Source organism: Stegodyphus dumicola, chromosome 4 (assembly GCF_044657685.1).
Source record: "Stegodyphus dumicola isolate Sdum_Otavi_A_Nest chromosome 4, ASM4465768v1".
Classification (NCBI taxonomy): Eukaryota; Metazoa; Arthropoda; class Arachnida; order Araneae; family Eresidae; genus Stegodyphus; species Stegodyphus dumicola.
Genome location: NC_140771.1, coordinates 141313752 through 141334225, shown reverse-complemented (window position 1 = coordinate 141334225; position 20474 = coordinate 141313752). Strand labels below are relative to the sequence as shown.

General features: G+C 31.7%; 1 protein-coding gene across 2 annotated transcripts in view; it reads right to left on the bottom strand.

The window, feature by feature from the left end:
* Nucleotides 1-20474, bottom strand: part of LOC118197673 (uncharacterized) — an 81623-nt gene that overhangs the window by 25364 nt on the left and 35785 nt on the right. For both annotated transcript variants that reach the window (XM_085815560.1, XM_085815561.1), the window contains 4 exons: nucleotides 20058-20327; nucleotides 16840-17142; nucleotides 11563-12174; nucleotides 6270-6536 (listed from right to left, as the gene is read on the bottom strand). In XM_085815560.1, coding sequence (XP_085671686.1) covers nucleotides 6270-6536; nucleotides 11563-12174; nucleotides 16840-17142; nucleotides 20058-20327 — 1452 coding nt within the window. The remainder of the gene's footprint in view (nucleotides 1-6269; nucleotides 6537-11562; nucleotides 12175-16839; nucleotides 17143-20057; nucleotides 20328-20474) is intronic.

Here is a 20474-nt window from a genome sequence, read left to right as displayed (position 1 = left end):
CCCTAGTCTGTATAGCTGGTAACGTGGACAGCCACCATTATACTTCTAGCATGTTAAAGAAATAGGAAAAAGTCTAGCAACCACTATAAGTGTTGCTAGGCAACCGCAGATGATTCTAATCGAAAGTCTGATATTTTTAACCATAACTTCTTCAGAACCTTTTGCCAACAAGGCCAGAAATATAAATAGCAACCTCCATAGCCTAGTAACCACTTAAGTGTTGCTAGGTAACTGTAGACGATTCCAATCAAAAGTTTGAAAGTTTTAACCATGACTTCTTCAGAACGTTTTGCCATTTCAGCATGATTTGTGTTTATGGTAAACTGAAAAATTCATCTCGGGCAAAAAATAGAATTGATTCGTAAACATTTTCATGCTATTATTTTTCAAAACTTTTGACGGGGATTATCAAGACAAGAGTACTTTGATGAACTAAATTCTTTATACAGTGAATGCACCATCCTACCGCACCGGAAAAAACTCAAATAATGAATTCAGTCATGGTCGATTTTCATGCCAGGAGGAGTTCTGTGAAGGTCATCCAAAATCGGTTGTTGTGGCAGAAAATAACGATGCTGTGGGTGAACTGATACAGCAAGATCGTCATGCGACACACTATGAAATTGAGGAATCTTTGGGCATTAGTATGACAAGCATCAATAATATATTACATGAACATTTGGCCATAAAAAATATTTGCTTGCATAGGATTCTGCATAATCTGACAAATGCTCAAAAGGAGGCTCATGTTGATTGGTGCAAGAAAATGCTGGAAAAATACGCTCAAGGTGCATCAAAGGCTGTGTATAACATCTACAAGGTGATGAATCGTGGATCTATGCGTATGAGCAAGAAAGAAAACAGCAGTCAACTGTATTGGTCTTCCAAGATGAACCAAATCCAACAAAAGTTGTTCACAGAAGAAGTACATCAAAGCAAATAGTTGTCTATTTCTTCGGCATTACCGGACATATGGTGAGAGCGGCATTACAGCAATGCAGGGACGGTCAATTCTGAATGGTGCATGACCATTTGTTTGCCAGAAGTCATCGGAGAAATTCCAAAAAAGGCAGAAGAAGCTAATCATTCATTCACACATCAGCTCAAATAAAGGAATTTTTGATGGACCAAAACATCAAGTTGATCGATCATCCGCCGTACAGCCCTGATTTGACACCCAATGCACCACCTATTTTTTTATTCCCGCACATCAAAAATAAATTATGTGGTCAATGATTTGTGACACCTAAAGAAGCGGTTCATGTATTCAAAATGCATGTTTTGGAGTTACCTTAATCGGAGTGGAAAAAGTGCTTCGAAAGTTGGTTCAAACACATGCAAAAGTGTATTGATCTTCTTGGAAAATAGTTTGGGAAAAAAAAAAAATAAACATTTGTTTTTTTTTTATTATTAAGCCAGAAATATATAAATAGCAACCCTTGTAATAGTATTGAACAAATTGATTATAATGCGTGATGATCATTTCTGAAGATTGGTATTGTAGAGGTATCTGATTTTTTTTATTGTGAGAAGATGAAAAATATTTCTTTAACTTAAGGAAATAACAGCTCAGTTTGCAGCATCCATCTCTGATGGCACTGTAGAGAAGAGTGGTGTTTATTTTTGGCTGGCAGGAAGATGCCATACTAGCAGCCAATCACAGAGCGAGCTCTTTTTGCAGAGTTTTGAATGGATGAGTCATAGGCAAGCAGAGTTTGAAGTGCACAGTTATCAAGTTGTTCAATGTTAGGAAATAAATTTTAAGTATACATAAAAACAGGTCTTATAACAGAAATAAAGAGAACTTTGTTTTTAATTGACAGATTGCTCTTTTGAGCAAATAATGGATATAACTGGGATCTGACTATCTTCACTTTTTAAGCACATTCTCAATATAAAGATGCCAGACTATTTTGAGTCCAAGGTATGACCCAGGTATTTATAACAATTACACTAGGTTAGGTTATTGTAGAAAAACTTTAAATTAATGATAGAGTATAGAAGATGGAATTGTGAAAAGATCATAGCAGTGCATTTATTGGCATTAATTTTAATTTTCCAGGTACTCAACCAAAGTATATAACCTAGACAGATAACTCTGAATTTTAGGAACAAGAAAATCCAGGCATGACAGTTGAGAAGGATGTCCACATCATCTGTATAAAGTGCTAGAGCGGCACTCAGTGATTTTGGCATGTCATTATTGAAGATATTGAAACAATATGGACTAATTAATGAACCTGAGGCAAACCTGAAAATATCTTATCTGGAAAAGAAATCATGGAATTTAACTCATACACATAGCTTGTATGTCATTATGATAAATATTGCAGTTTGCAAGCTTGGGAACTCTCCCTGGTTGGAGATTGATCTCTTGAACAAGAATAATGTCAAACCTCTTCTCAGACACATAATCTCTAAATTCGTAAAGCTTAGGTATAATACTGTTATCATTCCAGAAAAAAAAAAAAAAGCCTTTGAAAGTTTTGTTGGGGGTCGATCAGAAAACTGGAGATTTACATAACTCTAAAAAACATAGTGCACCATATGAAACCACTCTGTCAGCACCATATGAAACCACTCTGAGCTGAAGCAGTGCTGCTTTGAAAGCTAATATAGAGTAAATTTTTTTTTATTACCGTATATACCCGCGTATAAGTCGACCCCCCACTTCCGACATAGAAAAGTCGTAGAAAATAAGAAACCCGCATATAAGTCGACCCCCCACTTAGGAAATCGATCGAGAAACTTCGAAAATTTTTTTTTAAGTACTACATTTATTCAGAATCATCTGAGAAAAAAAGTAAATATACGATAAAAAATACCTTGGTAAATAAACAAAATCAAAATCCTTCAACATCCGATTCATGGTCAGATTCGTCAAACATTTCATAGAACTCATCTGTCGTCATTGGCTCGTCATCATACATATTTTCAGTCTCGAACTCTATATTGTTACAATCACTACTAGAGCCTTCGTCGTCATTTTCACTTTAAAAAAAATCATCATTTTCCGTGCCATCTAGTTCGTTGCTAATACAACATTTTTTAAATGATTTTATAATCATTTCAGAGGGTATTTCGTTCCAAGCATCTTTAACCCACTGAGCAGTTAATGTAATATTGGGCTTTTTAATGTTGCCTTCTAGAATTTGAAGTTGATCGTATATAGTAACCTTCTAGAATTTGTTCCGGAAAAGATTCGCGTACGTAAAATCTATCTGCATTTCCCCTTTTTAAAAGTTAAAAGAAATATTCAAAACTGTTCATTTATTGCGTGGGCTATTTTTTTAGATTTTGACGTGTATGCCTGTTAATAAAAGTATTTCATGAATGAACAATAACTATTATAAAGACTTATACGTACATAAAAACTATCTGCATTTCTCTTTTCTTGGCGTGTTGGTGAAACTTTTTTATTGCTCGATATTGATCGGTTGTTTGGGGCCGAAAATTCTTTGGTTTAATCGAAACTTACTCTAGTTAAAGTATGAAACTCTGTGATTAGTTCATCATATAATTTAAGTCATGAAATTACTTCAAGTAAGTGACTTATTTAATAAGTCGTCCAATTTGAGTGCGGGAAGAAAACAACTGCATTATGTAAAGAAATTTTTGAACTTCCGATTCTTTTAATTTTTTATGGCCCTGCGTATAAGTCGACCCCCCACTTTGAAGTCTTTGTCTTTTGTTTGAAGTTTTGTCCAAAATATCTTGACTTATACGCGGGCATATACGGTATATATAATAACATATATATAATACAAGGCTGATTTGAATTCTGAATAATAGCTGAGAGAATATCAGTGCAATTTAGGATCAAATTAGTTCCTGTGGAGACGGATAAATTTGGAACAAGAGAAGGAGCAACCTGTTTTTGTCAAGATAAAATACTGGAGTATAAAACTCCAGGATGGGCACTTCTAGAGTTTGATACTGCAGCTACTGGTTTAGAATTTAAATTTTCTGGAAGGATCCACAGTTAGACTGGATTTGGTAAGGTCGGTTTATTTTTGTTCTTTACTTGTTCTTTCTTTACTTTTCTTCAATCCAGGGAAATCAGGCTAATTAAGAGCAGGACCTCCAACTGGCACGATGAGAGCCACCATACTTAGCACATTTCATAGGATCTTCATATGACTTGGGACATTCTCTAAACAAGTTTCTTAAACTGTGGGTGGTGACCCCAATTAGGGAGTCACCAGAAATTTTAACAATTTTGATATTTCCTTAACTTATTTTACAATTATCAAATATTTTTACATAATGTATCTAAAAATAGATAAAGATATGACAATACAGGCAAAAGGAAAACGTTTCGATGCATTCATTTATAATAGAAACGTTCATTTTACTTCAAAAATTAAAGATAATGATATGAAATTGCAATAGTATATTACAGCAGAAGTGAAGAAACTGATAATTTCACTCATGTGCATGTCGGATTTGCGAAATGCTTCTGGGGTCCCACAAAATTTTCGTAAATACTATGGGGTTCCCACAACAAAAAGTTTAAGAACCTGATAAGTGCCCTAACCTGATAAGGCTCTGCACAATAACCACACTTCTGTGGCACGCTACAAACCTCTGAGCAGTGAAAGAAACCCTGACAATGCCAGCACTGAAATGGTTTTCTTCTTCCACGAAGTCATTCAATTTTCATAAGTGTACCCATGAGATTACTTTCATTATAGATGGAATCTGTTTTCAGGCTACTGTAGATCTGCACACAGAAAAGTGGAAGTTTCATTTTATTTTTAAACTTCTCTATATGTAAGATTTTGTGAATTTAATATCTCAGTACTTCTATAAGACACTGACAAGAGTTACAGAGGGTAAGCCTCAAACAGTAAGCTTAGAGGGACATTCAGACTTAAATTTATATGACCTATATTCAACCATTTTATGAATGAGGAAGAATTCTAAAGCATGATAATCTGCATCATTAATAGTGAAAAGTTTTAAGAAATCTCTCTTTTGGTAGGAATCATAGTAGCCTTCTTAAACTGAGGTGACAGGGGAAAAAAAAGTCAAGCCTTATGCTTAATATAGACTGGTGACAGGAGAATAGGTTTCTGTGCAGAGTTTTCAATCGACTGATGTGGAGGATGTATTGCCAAATATGGCACACCATTAAGCAGCTGAAACTTGTTGGCTAAACTATTAGTTGCTGTTCAGGATTTTTCAACAGATTTAGTTGAAATCATTTTAATAAGGTGTCTATATGGCTCAACAAAGCCTTCTGAATCTTGAAATCGGATACATTTGTTCTAATATCTGATCTGCTAGGGGTTGTACTATTTGACAGTTGAATATGACTTGGGTCAGATTTTGTTTTAAACATTGGAAGGACTGCTTACATTTGAAGCTGGAGTGAGTTTGGGACGAGAAACACTTTTAACTGCTTTCATTTACTCAAGTCTTTGAAGACATTTCTGTTGGTGATCACATGAAGGTGATTTGGTCACTAATGGAGATGCATCAACAATGACAATTACGACAGTTTATTATAAAGGTAAGAATGAGAGTTCTGCAAATTGAAAGATAATTTATTTACTGCGAACTGCAGCACTATAAATGCTTCATCACTTCACAAAAACATAGAAAATATCCAGTACCTTACAATGCAGAAAGTGATCCTTGTACTGGATAAACACAAGAGAGATTATATAAACTTCAATTTATAAGATACTCAGTGAAGAGTGACAGTTTCATATGTGAAGGTTACTTACACAAAAATGGTTCAAAGCTAACAATATTTTTTTTTTTGATTGCATACATTATTTTTAATGCAAATAATAAGTTTAAAATAAGCATTTTTTAATTTATTATTTTTTTCTGTATTTATCCCCAATAAAAGGTCACAAATGTGCAGATGAGTTTATAGTCAGGTGATGGAAGATAAACAGAACATAAAGCAAGTGAAGTCTCCCCTTTCTGGTTTAGTTTATCGATATAAATTTATATTCTGTAAATAAACTGCTTATGCATTATCTTTATTTTATATCTAACCCTTATAAATAAATATACATTTTGTTTACAGCTTCTAACTTGGTCATCTTTTTTTTTTTTTTAAATCCCAGCCAACAATTGCTCTCTCCCCCAAAGAAAAAAAGATATCCTGTTGAAATTTACACCTTAGAATCTTCACTTTTTTGTCTTCTTTTACTGAAATACAGCCAACCTATACTCTGTATTAATTTCAATATTAAAATTTTACCCTACTTTTAAAACAATTGCTCTACAGATAGAGATGATTATAAACTCACTTTGTGACGAAAAGCTTTTCCACACTCTGAACATTCATTAGTCTTTTCCTTTGGAGGTGGAGCCACATAATTTGGATCATGATAGAGATTCTTATGCCTCCGTAAAAGCTGCTTTTGTCGAAATGCTTGATCACACACATCACAACGAAATGGTTTCTGGTCTGTATGAATTAGCATATGAGATTCAAGGTGACGTTGGGAAATTGAAGCATATGGACACAAATCACACTTGAAACATTTTTCGCCTTCGTGAGTTTTTGAATGCAACTGTAATAGAGACAGATTTATCAAAACTGCAGAACAGCAATGTTTTCAACTCAAGATATTTGGATAATTAATAAAAAATATTACCCCTCCCATTTATACACAATACCGAGTAGCATATGTAACAACAATATAAAGCAGAAAAAAAGCAATTTTTTTTTTTTTTATAAAAGAAAACATTTGAAGAAAAATAAATTAATTCTGGGCATTTTCTTATGTATACACAAGATGTTAAGCAGACATCATATTAGCTCTTTACACAGAAGTTGATAGTAAATATTAATAGGCTGTTAAAAAAAGACTTATAATGAATCACCATAGCAGATTTTTAAAATTTATTATCAAGAAAAATACAAATTGTTAAACTTATTACTTCAGACTCTCAAATTATGGATTTATCTACTTTAATCAATATACATGCCTACAGATATTTAACCCTCTGACTGCTCAATTTGTGGACCGAAACTGTTTCATTGAAGAATTGAAAGATGCACTTTTTCTTTCTAAAAATATTTTTTATATAGATTTTTATTATGAGGAACTAAGTTGCTAGAAAAATTTCAGATGTTATCACAAAAAATCTTTTTTTTTCATTTTTTTTAAATAAATTTCAGTCGAATTACAGTTAATTTCTATTTGTTGCATAATATAAAAAAGTAAAATGTATAAAATTTAAGAAAATATAAAGTGCTGAGGGAAAAATACCTTAGAAATGCAGTTTAGTATCATAGAGTTCAAAACAGGATTCAAGGCAAAGTCCAACTTCACAGTCTTTGCACCAGATTCAATAAATCTAATTAACAATCTAATCAATAAATCTAATTAATAATTCAATAATTTAATTAAATAATAAAGATAATCGCTGAACGTTTTTTAGCAGCCATTTCTGTTAGAAAAAAGCAGCAAAAAATGAAGTTTGAGTGCTAATACCACGTGCCTTTAAATGCCGCAATTTAGTGGACTACTTAACGATATCTGTTGGCCAAAACATAAACTAAACGCTTAATACTGTATATAATTTATTTTAATGGTTAAACGGGGGAAAAATGGGATGCACTCCTCAATAAAGGAAGAAAAACATATGCTTACGGAAATCACGGGATGAGCAAATTTTGCTACATTTGAGTTGCCCGTGGAAATCTCGGGATAATCAGCCAGAGGGTTAATATGGAATAAAGATTTCTTTGAGACAAAAAATAATATTCTTTCAGAAGCAATATTATATAACTTACAAGTAGAATTTCCAATGCATTTAACCATATATTAGAAGAGTAGTCCTCTAACCCTTAACTTATACTATATATAACATAAATAAAATGCATCAACTTTTTACAAAATTTACATTTTACATATTGCAAAAATGGTGATAAATGTATGCACAAATAAGTAAAAAAATAATTAAATTACACTTAGAAAATTTCAGACTCAGAGTTTACCATTAAAATTTATTAAAATATTTAAAGATGTATAAATCAATTTAATGCATAAAACAATTTTGAGATAAACAGGTAATCATAAATGAATTATTATAAAAACAGGGCCTAATGGTATGAAAAAACTTGCTATGGTATCATTGCATTTTAAATTATCATTACATGAAGAAAAGAATTACACCTTGCACAAAAAAAGGGGGGAACAGTTCTATATTTTCTGTTTTACTGGACTGATTGTCGAAACTTAACTTGCGTTTTAAATTACTTCAAAGTGCAACTTAGGATATATATTAGATTTATATATAGCATTATTCTAACGCAGGTATTTTAACCCAAAAAAATTGGACTTTTCTGAAATAGCATACCAATTTTTTCCATATTTCAATTCTATGACTTAAATTATGCCTAGATATTAAATTTTGCAAATTTTGGTAAAAAATTTATGGAAAAATTTATCGTCACGCACTTTTTTTTTTTTTTTTTTTTTTCAGTTTGCACTAAGAATAATTCACTTGGCGAAATTCTTAATTTATAGTAACCAACTTACTTTCCTTTTTATTCAATTTGTGCACGAGCGGATAAAAGGTCCATCGTTCATTTTTTTCCAATAATTTTAACAATGTGTGTAAACCATATTTTTGTTATTATCGCTAATAAGCCAAATTTCAAAACATGCCAAAACGTAAATTCAAATATAGCTTAAAAAATGTTGGGGGGGGGAAACTCTTAATTTATTAAAGGTATGCTTAGAAACCCATCTAATTTAAGATGATGGCAAAATTTTTTCCAAAAAATTTATAACAATTATTTAAAAATACAAATTTTAAAAATAAATCTAAAAAAATGGGAATATTTTGTTTGGAATGAGCCTCAATTTTGAAATGTTAGATGGAAGAATCAAATAAGTGTTAAAAAAAAAAAGAAAAGATGTTAATAAATATATTCCAAATTCAATCAACACGGAGGAGCTAAAATTTTCACAGGTAATTTTTTTAAAAACTACTAGTGCTATTTTTTACAAAACTTGGCCCTTTGGCATAATTTGAGCTGTAGAATTGAAATATGGAAAAAAAATTGTATCTTATTTCAGAAAAAGTCCGATTTTGGGTCGGAATACCTATGTTAGAATAATGCTATATATAAATCTAATGTATATCCTAAAGGCCAGTTTACACTTCTCTGAGTGACTTTTGGCGAGCCCTTCATCCGAGCGTCTCAAACTAAGTGAACGGACCTGTAATCTGATAGATTGTTTACACCAATCAAAGCCAGACTGAATCATCGCCTCTATTTGTTTCCAAAATGGATACCAACGTGCAAGTTTCTGTGCTTGAAGTTTGCGAAGCAGTTTCCAACAGATTAATTTCTGCTCTTGGGGGGGGGGCGAAAGAAGAAAAGGAAATCAAAATATGACTGGGTAGCTCACCATGATGAATCGGGAGCATTAAATCAACTATTAAATGAAGTTCGGGGCGAGGATATCCAAAGTCGCAAAAACTTCACCAGGATGCGTGAAGGATAATTTGAAACTTTATTTTATGATTTAAATTAATTGGAAATGGTCACTTCACTTATTCAGGGGGGGGGAGTGTTCTTTTGAGATGCTCTGCCAGCAAAATTAAAGCCCAGATAGTGCTTCGGTTTCTGGGGACAGGTGACTCTTACAGTTCTCTGCAATATTTATTTAGAGTGTCAAAATGCGCAATCAGCATATTTATTTCAGAAGTGTTTAAGGTCATTTTCTGTGTATGAGGTTGAGCGAAAATTATTAATCTTTTGCTTGAACTCTCCAACACCCTCAAGTTTTAATATGTTAATAATAGCCTCATATCCCTTCTGTCGACAATTTTGGTTTTAATACTTCCGACTGATCGTTTATAAATAAAATCTAACTTGTTGTTCAAATAAAAAGGAAAGTCTACAAACAAAATTTTGGATTATGTTTTATTAGGTGTTATTGGCCATGAGTAACTGGTTTTTCGAAATTTATATCAATGAAATAAAAAGTTTGCCATTTCATTTATTTTTTTAATTGGAACTATATTTTATTGCATAGTTGAATAACATATGATTTAATTGTTTTTTTTTTGATTAAACAAAATTCAGAAATAAATACGTTTAAAATAAATATTCTGAATCCGAGACCCTAATTTAATTTTTTTCTACAATATCAAAAACCTAAATTCATTCTGATCAGTAATTATATTTACATTATATTTAGGTATTAGTAAATAATTGTTATAATATTCAGGTAGTGAAGTATCCCATAATACTTCACAAGATGCATACGCATTAAAAAATGCCATAGTTAGATTATGGCTCCATCTTGGCATTTTTGTTGTAACGGAAAAATTGGGCATGACATCTCTGCGAACACTGCTTGGAGTTACTGACTGTCCGGACAGATGTTCAACTGGTTCAAAGTAGAAGTAGAATCATTGACTCATCTCCCCTACGTTTCTATTCAGACAAAGTGAGCGTTTACATTGTCAAATAAGTCATAGTGAGGGGCTTGCTTGGACAGGTATAAACTAGTCTTAAGTCACGCTTTCAAGACATGGAAAATGCAAGTTAAATTTAGACAATTGGTTCAGTAGAACGGTAAATATAGAACTGTCCTCTTTATTGTGCAAGATATACCAACTGCAAGGATATTAAATCCACTTGCTGAAAACAATAAACACCTTGGAAGAAATTTCTTTAGAGGCAAAATAAATAGTAAAACTATTTCAATAAATAGGAATTCAATGCAACAACATTTTTTGAATCAAATTGAACTTTCTTTTCATGCTCTAGTATACACAAAGCCAATGCTAAATCTAAAACTAATTAAATGTGTGCATTGTTTATACATTTCTTTTTTTTAAAAAAATATATATATAACATTTATTGGTACTTGCATATTACCCCATCCATCATGAAACTGCCACCAAACAGGGCGATTTAGTGTGAATTATGGATATGGATGACCATATCGAACCATTTATTATGATATGGTCACAACACTTGCGCTTTCATTTCATGTAATTACAATTCAATAAATCACCTTTAGTTTTTGTAACAAAGATATAAATTTACTGTTATTGCTCTATTTTCCCTTTGCATTTTGGGAGGGGGAAATGCTATTTGTGATAAATTCCTGTTATTTACAGCTGGTCCGAAGAATTAACATCTGTTGAAAGGGAGGTAAGAAATGGGTATGGCTAACAAAACAGTAATTGGGGGGGACACATGCGGGAATCTGTATTAACAGCCTGTTAAACAGAGCTTTTAGTAAAGCATGCAGGTCTAACAAAATAATAGAAATTTACGAAAGGAACTTTTTAGGAAGCCCAATTGAAGAGCATTGTGCAATGACAGTGTTTTTTTCTGGGGGGGGGGCAAGAGCTACAGATAGAATGTAGCTCAGAATTCCACATGAATGACTGTTACAATGGTGGGATTTCTGTCACTTTCACAGTTCGATGGTAGACAACTTTCACAGTTGATGGAACAATATGTAAGTATCCACTTATTAACTTAAATCATTAAAATTAGTCAGGTATTTCATCATTCAAACTGTGATTTAAAGTAATTAAATAAAAAAAAAACATTACCTTATAGGAATATCTGTCAGGAAATGTTTTTCCGCAGCGTTTGCACTTCAGAGGTTTGTCACTGGTATGTAGTTTCTGCATATGAATACGGAGGTCTGTTTTACGGCCACATGTAGTAGGACAATAATCACAGTGAAAAGAAGGTTTGTTTCCTGAATGGATGAGCTTGTGAGCCTTAAGGCTGTTGGACTGAGTGAAGCGAGCTTGGCAAATATCACATTCATATGGTTTTTCACCTGTATGGATTCGCAAATGGCGCTTAAGTTTATACATGTCAGGACTTGCATAAGTGCAATGAGGACACTGGTAAGGACGCTCCCCAGTATGACAACGCATATGTCTTTTCAATTTACTTAGTTCTACACTAGCATAATCACATTCTGTGCACCGATGAGGCTTCTCATGTGTATGTCTATAACGCACATGTCGCACTAATTCTCCTGATGTTGTGAAAGATGCATCACAGTCCCGACAGCAATGAGGTCGTGTTCCTGTATGTGTATTAACATGGTTCTGTAAGGAAGCAAGAGTTTTAAAACCTCTCTCACACACTCCACACTTATGAGGCCGTTCTTCTGAATGGGACTTCATATGACGTGACAATAAATATCGCTAAAACAATTAAAAAAATTAGTTGTTAAAGATAAATTTTGATATATAGTTGTAAACAAACATGTTTTAAACTAAATTTAATTCAAATTATATAATAATTTAAACACTGAAGAAAAATAAGCTTATACATTTAGAAAATATGCACATATTATAAAGCATGGATTAAAAATTGCATGCAAATATCTACTATTTATCATTACATTAAACAGCTTAGTCACAGCTCAACTGCATTAGAAGCAGCCAAGATTACTAATCAAATTTTATCTAATTCAACAAACTATTTATTCCTATAATCAATTAATACAAATACTTTATCTTTAACATTTTCATTCCTGATGTATGAAATAGAAGTGGATTTATGAAGTAAAACCAATCACAACTGCAACAGGCCCCTAAATGTAGGCTAATTAAAAAAGAAAAAAGAAATAATACACCTTCAGATGAGATATGCTCTTACATCATAAAAACACCATGAGTATCACTTGATATGGTTCAATATCCTCTAGTATTCCCACTTTATCAAACAAGATGGAGAGAAAAATGTCAATGGCAACCCGCTACATCCAATTCAATACAGTAAAGCAGTAGTTTATTTGAATTTTTGGAAGTTAACAGATAGTGAAAGAATACAATGCAATTTGATGGTTGTTTTACAATGGTTATATTTTGTTTGATACTCTTATTGTTTTTTTCAAGCTGAGCATACTGAATGGAAGGAAATATTTAATTAAAAGTTTTGTTAGAGAATGAACCTGAAATTGATTATTAGCAACAACTCTGCATTTATAACAGTTCTGAAAAATTTGGCACATAAACATAAATGAATTACATAATGAGGAATTACACCTCATACATTTACTTGTTTCAAAAACTGTGAAATGGAACAGCAAACTGGTGTTTGGGTTCTTACATGCCTTTAATAAATTAATTTAAAATGACATAATTCCATCTTAATTTCTTATTCATTAGATAACGAAGAAAATTTTAAAATCCTGCAGAAAATAGGACCAAAACTTTCTGAGAAAGTCTAACATTTAGGTGGACAACATTTCTCAAAATGATTAAAATAATAAAGGAAAATACACAAAGGCATGCATTTTGCAAAGAAAGAACCAAACAGCAGAAACTCACATATTATTCTAAATAACAAGCAGTGTTTTAAATTATACCATGAAATGGCTTTTATTTTAATTTATTATTCATTTATTGTATATACATCTATGTAGCAATAGTAAAAAATATGCATTCATCATTTGAAATTTTCAAGTTTCTATTATACACATAAATAACCATAAGATGTTAAGTGCAATTATTATTATAATTCTGCAATTAACTTTTTTTTAACCCTAGAATGTTACTCTTTGAAAAACTTACAGGAATGGTAACCATTCATCTCCAAGATGAAGCATGCATAAGTGTATTTAAAACCTATTTTAAATGCTAATTAGAATAAAATTGTACTACCTGCAGATGCTTTTATGACTCGCGAACTTCAAATAAGTAAGAAAGTATCACTTATTTATTCTCAAAGCAGACTTTACATGTATTGGCATGATGTTCTTTGCTCAGTGCTCTGGAACATCACTGACAAAACTTGTGCATCATTCTGCACAAATTGCATGGGCAAAATGCACAAATGTTTTATTGTCAGATTGTTTGGGAGGTTGAATCTAATTTCAATAGTTCCCTTAAAACTGTTGTTGATCGATGCAAAGTTGATAAGTTGAGATGCTTCTTCATCCATGGAATAAGAAAATCTTCATTTAGCTTTATCATAAACTTTTTTCTCAATAAAGCTTTTCCAGATTTTTCAAGCCATATCATGCACATATATAACACACTAAGAGGCCATTGGCAAGTTTTTCTACTACATGACATATTGCTGCACATCTGATCCAATGTATCTACGGGCCCTTTTGTGGCTCACTCCTTTAATAAATTCAATAATACTGTGAGATGTTGTTACTGCATTGCTTGATTTACGATTTATGAATAGATGACCACTTATCTTTACCACAGGTGAATTTTTCAATTTATTTAGCACTGTCTTTTTTAGCTTCGTATTTCAGCTTCATATTTTCATCTTCCTGGGTTTGTTTTTCAAGTATAATTTCTTCTTCATCTTTACTGTCAAATCAATTTCATCTTTGTCGCTATCTGAGAATTTGGGATTTTCAACTTCAACAAAATCATCTTTCTATAATTCATTCCCCAAATTAGAATTTTCTTCATCACTTAGTACTTTTAACAGATCTTGGATTATAGCCTCAGTTCTACCCCAAAAGATTTTTTCATGAAAACGCTTTGACACCTTCAAGGCAACACAGAAATAAATCCAAGTCAGTTTCCAAAATGCAAATGATACAGCTAACCATTCGTCTCTGAGAAGAATATTGTTTTAGAAATGCCACCTGCGGAAATATTTTGGTGAGAAGGTATGTCCTAATCTGTAATGGCCAAGGTCACTTAGGTATGGAGTTGCACATCCCACTTCCTGTTTTAAGGAAGGCAGGAAAAGGTTATTTGTTGTGGATTTTGTCCAGGAGATGATTGGGTAGCATTCTAGGGGTTAACTGTACAATTCATGAATAATATACATAGCTATAAAGTTAAAACAGTATATGTTGGAATCCAGACATTTTGACAAAAGCCAATTTTATGGAAGTTTTTATATATATATTAATCTTAGCAGTGTATTGTACTTGGGGACACAGTAAAATCTGCTTATCAATTACGACAAACAGGCGAGGGTTAAGTGTCTAAACAAAGAGAGTTTTCAGATAGAAATTAGCTTGTATTCATAATACTCAGTAGAAAACTCTATGCAGCACCACTTTCACAGGAACTGGGGTCAAACTACTAGTGCTCAATGGTCTTATTCGTGCAGCTGCTTGGGGCTCACAGTGAATCGGAGGTTTGCATCCACACAAGAACTCAATTCTCCCTGTACCAGATGCAAAAAAGTTTAGAATATCGATTTCAGTTATTTTTACTTTAGTGTGCATTAAATTGATTACAGTTGCATTTGTTTTAACAGTGTATTTAAAATATTGGTTAAAGCAAAATGAAATATAGAACATTCTTACCAAGCAAATGCTAGTATTAAAAAATATCTCAAGTCAATGTTTATTAATGTAGCATGACAAGTTAATTTAACATATTTAAAAGATTTTTGAGATACACATATAAGACATTTACAATTACAATAAAATAGTACAACCAATTAAAAATGTATGCAGTAATTGAAACAGATATTAGCATATACAATTCAGTATATTCAGAACACCTAATGGGAAATTCTAACTCTCACATAAACGAACAAACTTGCAGAGCTAATTTATTTTTGTTAAGTCAAGATAGTAATATACTGTGGCCACTTCTAACTTCCACTATGCAGTTGAAACAACACAGACTAGTGTTGTTATTTATAATAGACACAACTTATATACTAAAAATAATGACTATTTAACCCAAAACAAAGATCAAGTTAATTGAATACTCCACAGTATGAGGATTTCTGCTTAGAGGAATGGTAAGTTTTCAAAATAATTTATGGAAACTAGCTAATTTTGCTTTACATATGAGATAAACAATGAATGCAGCTAGGTAGCCAACTCATTCTATCACCAAGGGTTGAATTCTGGACATAACAATCAAGCAGTGTTTCTGCAGCCACCTGACCACTGATGAGTCATTACAAAACAAAAATTTCTATTATTTAAAATGCCTAAATAAATTATTTTTTGAAACGTGAAGCATATAAACATTATTTTTTGAAACGCGAAGCATATAAACATTATTTAAAGTTTTAACAATGTTATAAAATCAGATATCAATATACAAGATAATGAAAAAAAATAATTACATAACATAAATTTATATCACTATCATTATAATATGTAACAACTTCTGATATTTATGTGTGGAATGTCATCTCTCACATCCGACAGACGGCACTGCACACTGGCTGATAAAACCTTGTGAAAAAAATGCAGACAAGGTTGCTATAACAACAGAAGACATGTACAGGTTCTAAAGATGAAAGAACTTGTATCTGTTTTTCTTTACTGTAAGAGTTTTCTTGTAAATATTCATGTTCCTTTTGTCCATTTTCATAGTGTGTAAAAATCATCATTATCCTTCATTAAATATTCAAGTCAAAATGTCAATTGGTTCAGAACATTATTATTTAATTTTGCTTACTGTTAAAACTATCAATACCATAAGTTTCTTTTTTATTACTTCATTTCTAGAATTTTCATATCATCTAGACTCTTAAATCTCAGAATGTTTCAAATTCCTTTCATTAATATTATATTGAAATTAATCTATGAATAACTAACTGTACAATTATCTCTAAACATTTAAGTGAAAGAAAGGAAGAGTGACACATCACTTCTTTTTAATCTTTTTTTTTTTTTTTTTTTTTTTTTAATGATCAATTTAAAGAGAGAAAAAGTTCAGACATGCTGAAATACCAGCTTCATACAAATTAATAACTGAAAATATACCAGCAGTACAGCTTTATGTGATAATTATGGTTTCACTGCAGATACAACTACTAACAGTGCTACTAATTTATGAAAAAGAAATACTGGGACTGAATTTATTATACTAAACTTTCCTCCCCAAAAGGGCAGAGCAAAAATACAAACTACAACTAACCTTTGGACTTGTATAATTACAATAATTACACATATGAGCTTGTGTGACTATTTGACTTTTCTTCTGAGTAATTCTTATAGTCCTTGTTTTAGTACCATCAGCTGCCACTTCTTCAGCAACAATTTCACCATGTTTTTCTCCTTCATTGAAGTCATAAACTGACATATCCAGATCCATTTCCTTTGTTGGATCTTTATCATCATCTGACTGAGCAACAATGAACATATAACTGACTTCTCCAGAATTGCCATTAGTAGGAACAACTGTGACAGTTTGGTATGCATTACCGACATTCAAAATGACCTGCAAAAAATACAGAATATGTAATGAGAAGTTTTAAATAGTTAAATAACTACTAAAGTTCACTTCACTTATTTATAAGCTTGAGAACAATATTTCTGCAGGGTTTGTACACATTTCTGCATGTGAAAATTAAGTACATTTAAGAACAATCAATGAAAAAAATTAGCTATCAGCAAATAGGAACTACAGCAATTATCTAAAAACTAAAGCAATTATCTACGAACTTCACTTATGTAATTTGTAAGAATAAAATAAATATGAAAGTAGGATGCATTATTATCAAACCTAATCTAATATTTAACTTAATTATAAAACAAATTCAGGAACAGAGTCAACTTCATAATTTTTTTGGGGTATTTAGCATTAAATTGAAAAATTTCTTCAAACATTTACATTTTACATTTATAACAGTCCCACATAATTTAAAAAAGATTAGTGACTTTAATTAGTGAAGATTAGCGATTTGAATTTTACTAACAGTTAACTTTATATTGATTTTTTTCATTATGCCTCATTTTGCTGAGTCCAAAGGTTTATGTAAATTTAATGTGTGTCTAAATTGAGAAGTAAAATAATAATCAGCATGACTCATAACAGACGCTTGGCTGTTGTTACTGCGATTACCTGCTTAGAGAGAGATGTGAATGCCTGACGCTGGTACGGTTGGCAAGTGTTGAAAGTCAGCTGCACTTTGTCTAACCCAGTTAAGAGTCATAGATTCATATACATTTGGTGCAGCTGTAACGCAGTTAACACACAGTATTTAATATAAGCACCAGAGGTGCAACTGAAGCACCAGAGATATGCCATTGAAGCACCAGAGGTGAAAGACTGTTTTGTTTCCTTTTAAGACTCATTAGCTGTAAGGAATAAAGTTTTGCGTTAATTTTTATATTTTTATGTTGCATCTTGCATCCACAGTAAGGATTTAGGAAAGGTGGTAACTCACCTTAACATCTAGAAATCACTACTAAAGGTGAGCTGTTATTTATATATAATTAAATCACATAGTTAGATATCGTTAGTCATAATAGATTTACATGGTTACAATTATATTTTTTCATTTCTAAAAAATATCCATTAAAAAAGCACCAAGAACATTTTACAGCAATTATAATTTATGATAGTGATTCTAGATTTTAATATAAAAAATAAAAAGATTTAAAAAAAAAAAAAAAAAAAAAAAAAAAAAAAAAAAAAAAAAAAAAAAAAGCTTCAATGGATTTCATGATTTGGGATTTCCTAAATGGCTATTCTATTTCTCAAAGGGCATTATCCACAAAGAAAGACTACATTCAAATAATGTCTCCACGGAATTAAAACATGGAATCTAAATTAAAATGGTTATGCATAATGCATAAAAAGAAAACGTTATTTGAATAGAAATGTGGCAAAATGGATCCATATATTTTTCATTACTGCCGTATGATGATTCATTTACTTGTGAGTCCATGTCCATTGATTTTTGTGAATAATAGCTTCAGATGAATAATAACATAATCAATGACTGGAAATGATTACATATCAGAGGTAAATGCCAATTCCTTGTAGCTTGTCCTAATGTTAAAAATTGATGGATGCAACAAAATTGTGAAAACTGACGAGAGCTTATTTACAAAAAGGAAAAATAATGGAGGCCATGCCCTTCATCAAGTTTTTGGTGGACTTTGTTGAAAGATGAGAATGCTTTCTTTCTCTATTCCCAATCATTTTGAAAAAACTTTAATGGCCGAAACAGAAAAGAATACGAATATTTTATATTAAATCAATACTAACAGAAATTTAGTCAAAAGGGGAGAAATCTTGAATAGAACAAAAAAACTTTTGGTAAAACTTTTACTTTTTAGTAAAAGAAAATGCATAGTATTGAGGCAAAGGCAAACGGCAAGAATTTTTTTTTAAAATGCATCATAGCATGGCTTTAATGAAAAAGTGCCATGACTGTCTTCCAACTGCTATGCATTTATATCAACTCATTTTCCTAATCCTCAAAAACACTTTCATAAAAACTTATCTTCATCTCGACAAATTTTCATTTTTTGCATAAAGAGACTCACAATGTTCATTATAAAGCAGTAATTATAAGCACAAAAGGAAAATAAGGATAAGTTTCATAATGCAACTTCATGCAGAATGGTTAAAGATTGCACAGCCATATTTATTACATTTTTGGACACAAAACTCACAAATAACTGCAGCACTAAGAACATGTGCACTATCATGCTATCCACAAGTTATCTTAGAACCTAGAATCACAAAATCACAAATTATCCTCACACAACTCAGGTCTCAAGATAACTTGTGATTCTATGATTTGCCTTATGCAAACACTCGTATAATATTCTTTATTTCCTTATTAACAGTTTGACTAGTTTGTAGAAATTCAAAATAGGGCTACATAATTTTATCAGTTTCTTAATGCACTGACTGAAGAAAAGAAGACAAAGATGAAAATAACAAGGATGACCTTGAAGGGTATTGGAATTTGGAGACACGGTAACAGACTACATCAAAGAACAAACTGCATCCAAATTTAATATAAGACCTTTCTGAAATCTTTTGCCAATAGTCTAAAAGATGTCCACATTGCTTACAAAACAAAACATAATACACGTTTCCTAAACAAAAAACTAAAAAAAAATCTAAATCTTAAACAAAAAATCTACATTAATATAGATAAATTCTATTTTAAACAGGATACTGTATGCCATTCTCTCAAAATGCTCACAAAAGTCTTCTTTCTTTTGTTTTTTTTAGCAGTATTCATGTATTAGATTTCGAAAGATTTATTTATTTATTTGCATTATCCATGTTTTTTGGCTACTGACATGGCTGATCAGGATTTTAGTAAAAATGATAGTGAGTTATGCAGATATGCAGATGATAAGTATAAAATAAAATAAATAAAACTGTACTGGATTGTTGCCATCAGTAAGTCCACCTGAAGCTGCTTGTTCTACTATGGTTGAAATCATCTGAAGCTGATTTTCATCACTTAGCTGAACCTCCTGCCCATCATTTGTAAGCAAAGTTGGAACCCGTGATGAAGATACTGGAACATTTTGTTCAGTCTCAGAGCCATCAGGCTGCCGCAAAACCATACGTATTGTATGAACTTGAGGAATTCCAGCTTTGGAATCAGTCTGGGAATTATCTTCAGTTGTAACCAAAGTAGCAAGCTGACCCTAAATTAATAAATAACACATTCAAATGTATTTGTTTAAATAATATTAATATAATCTAAATATCTGTCATAGTTGGTAGTTCCTGATTACTTGCACCCCCAACCAAGAAGTTACAAAAAAGTATTCACAAGGCAAAGCAGTATGTCA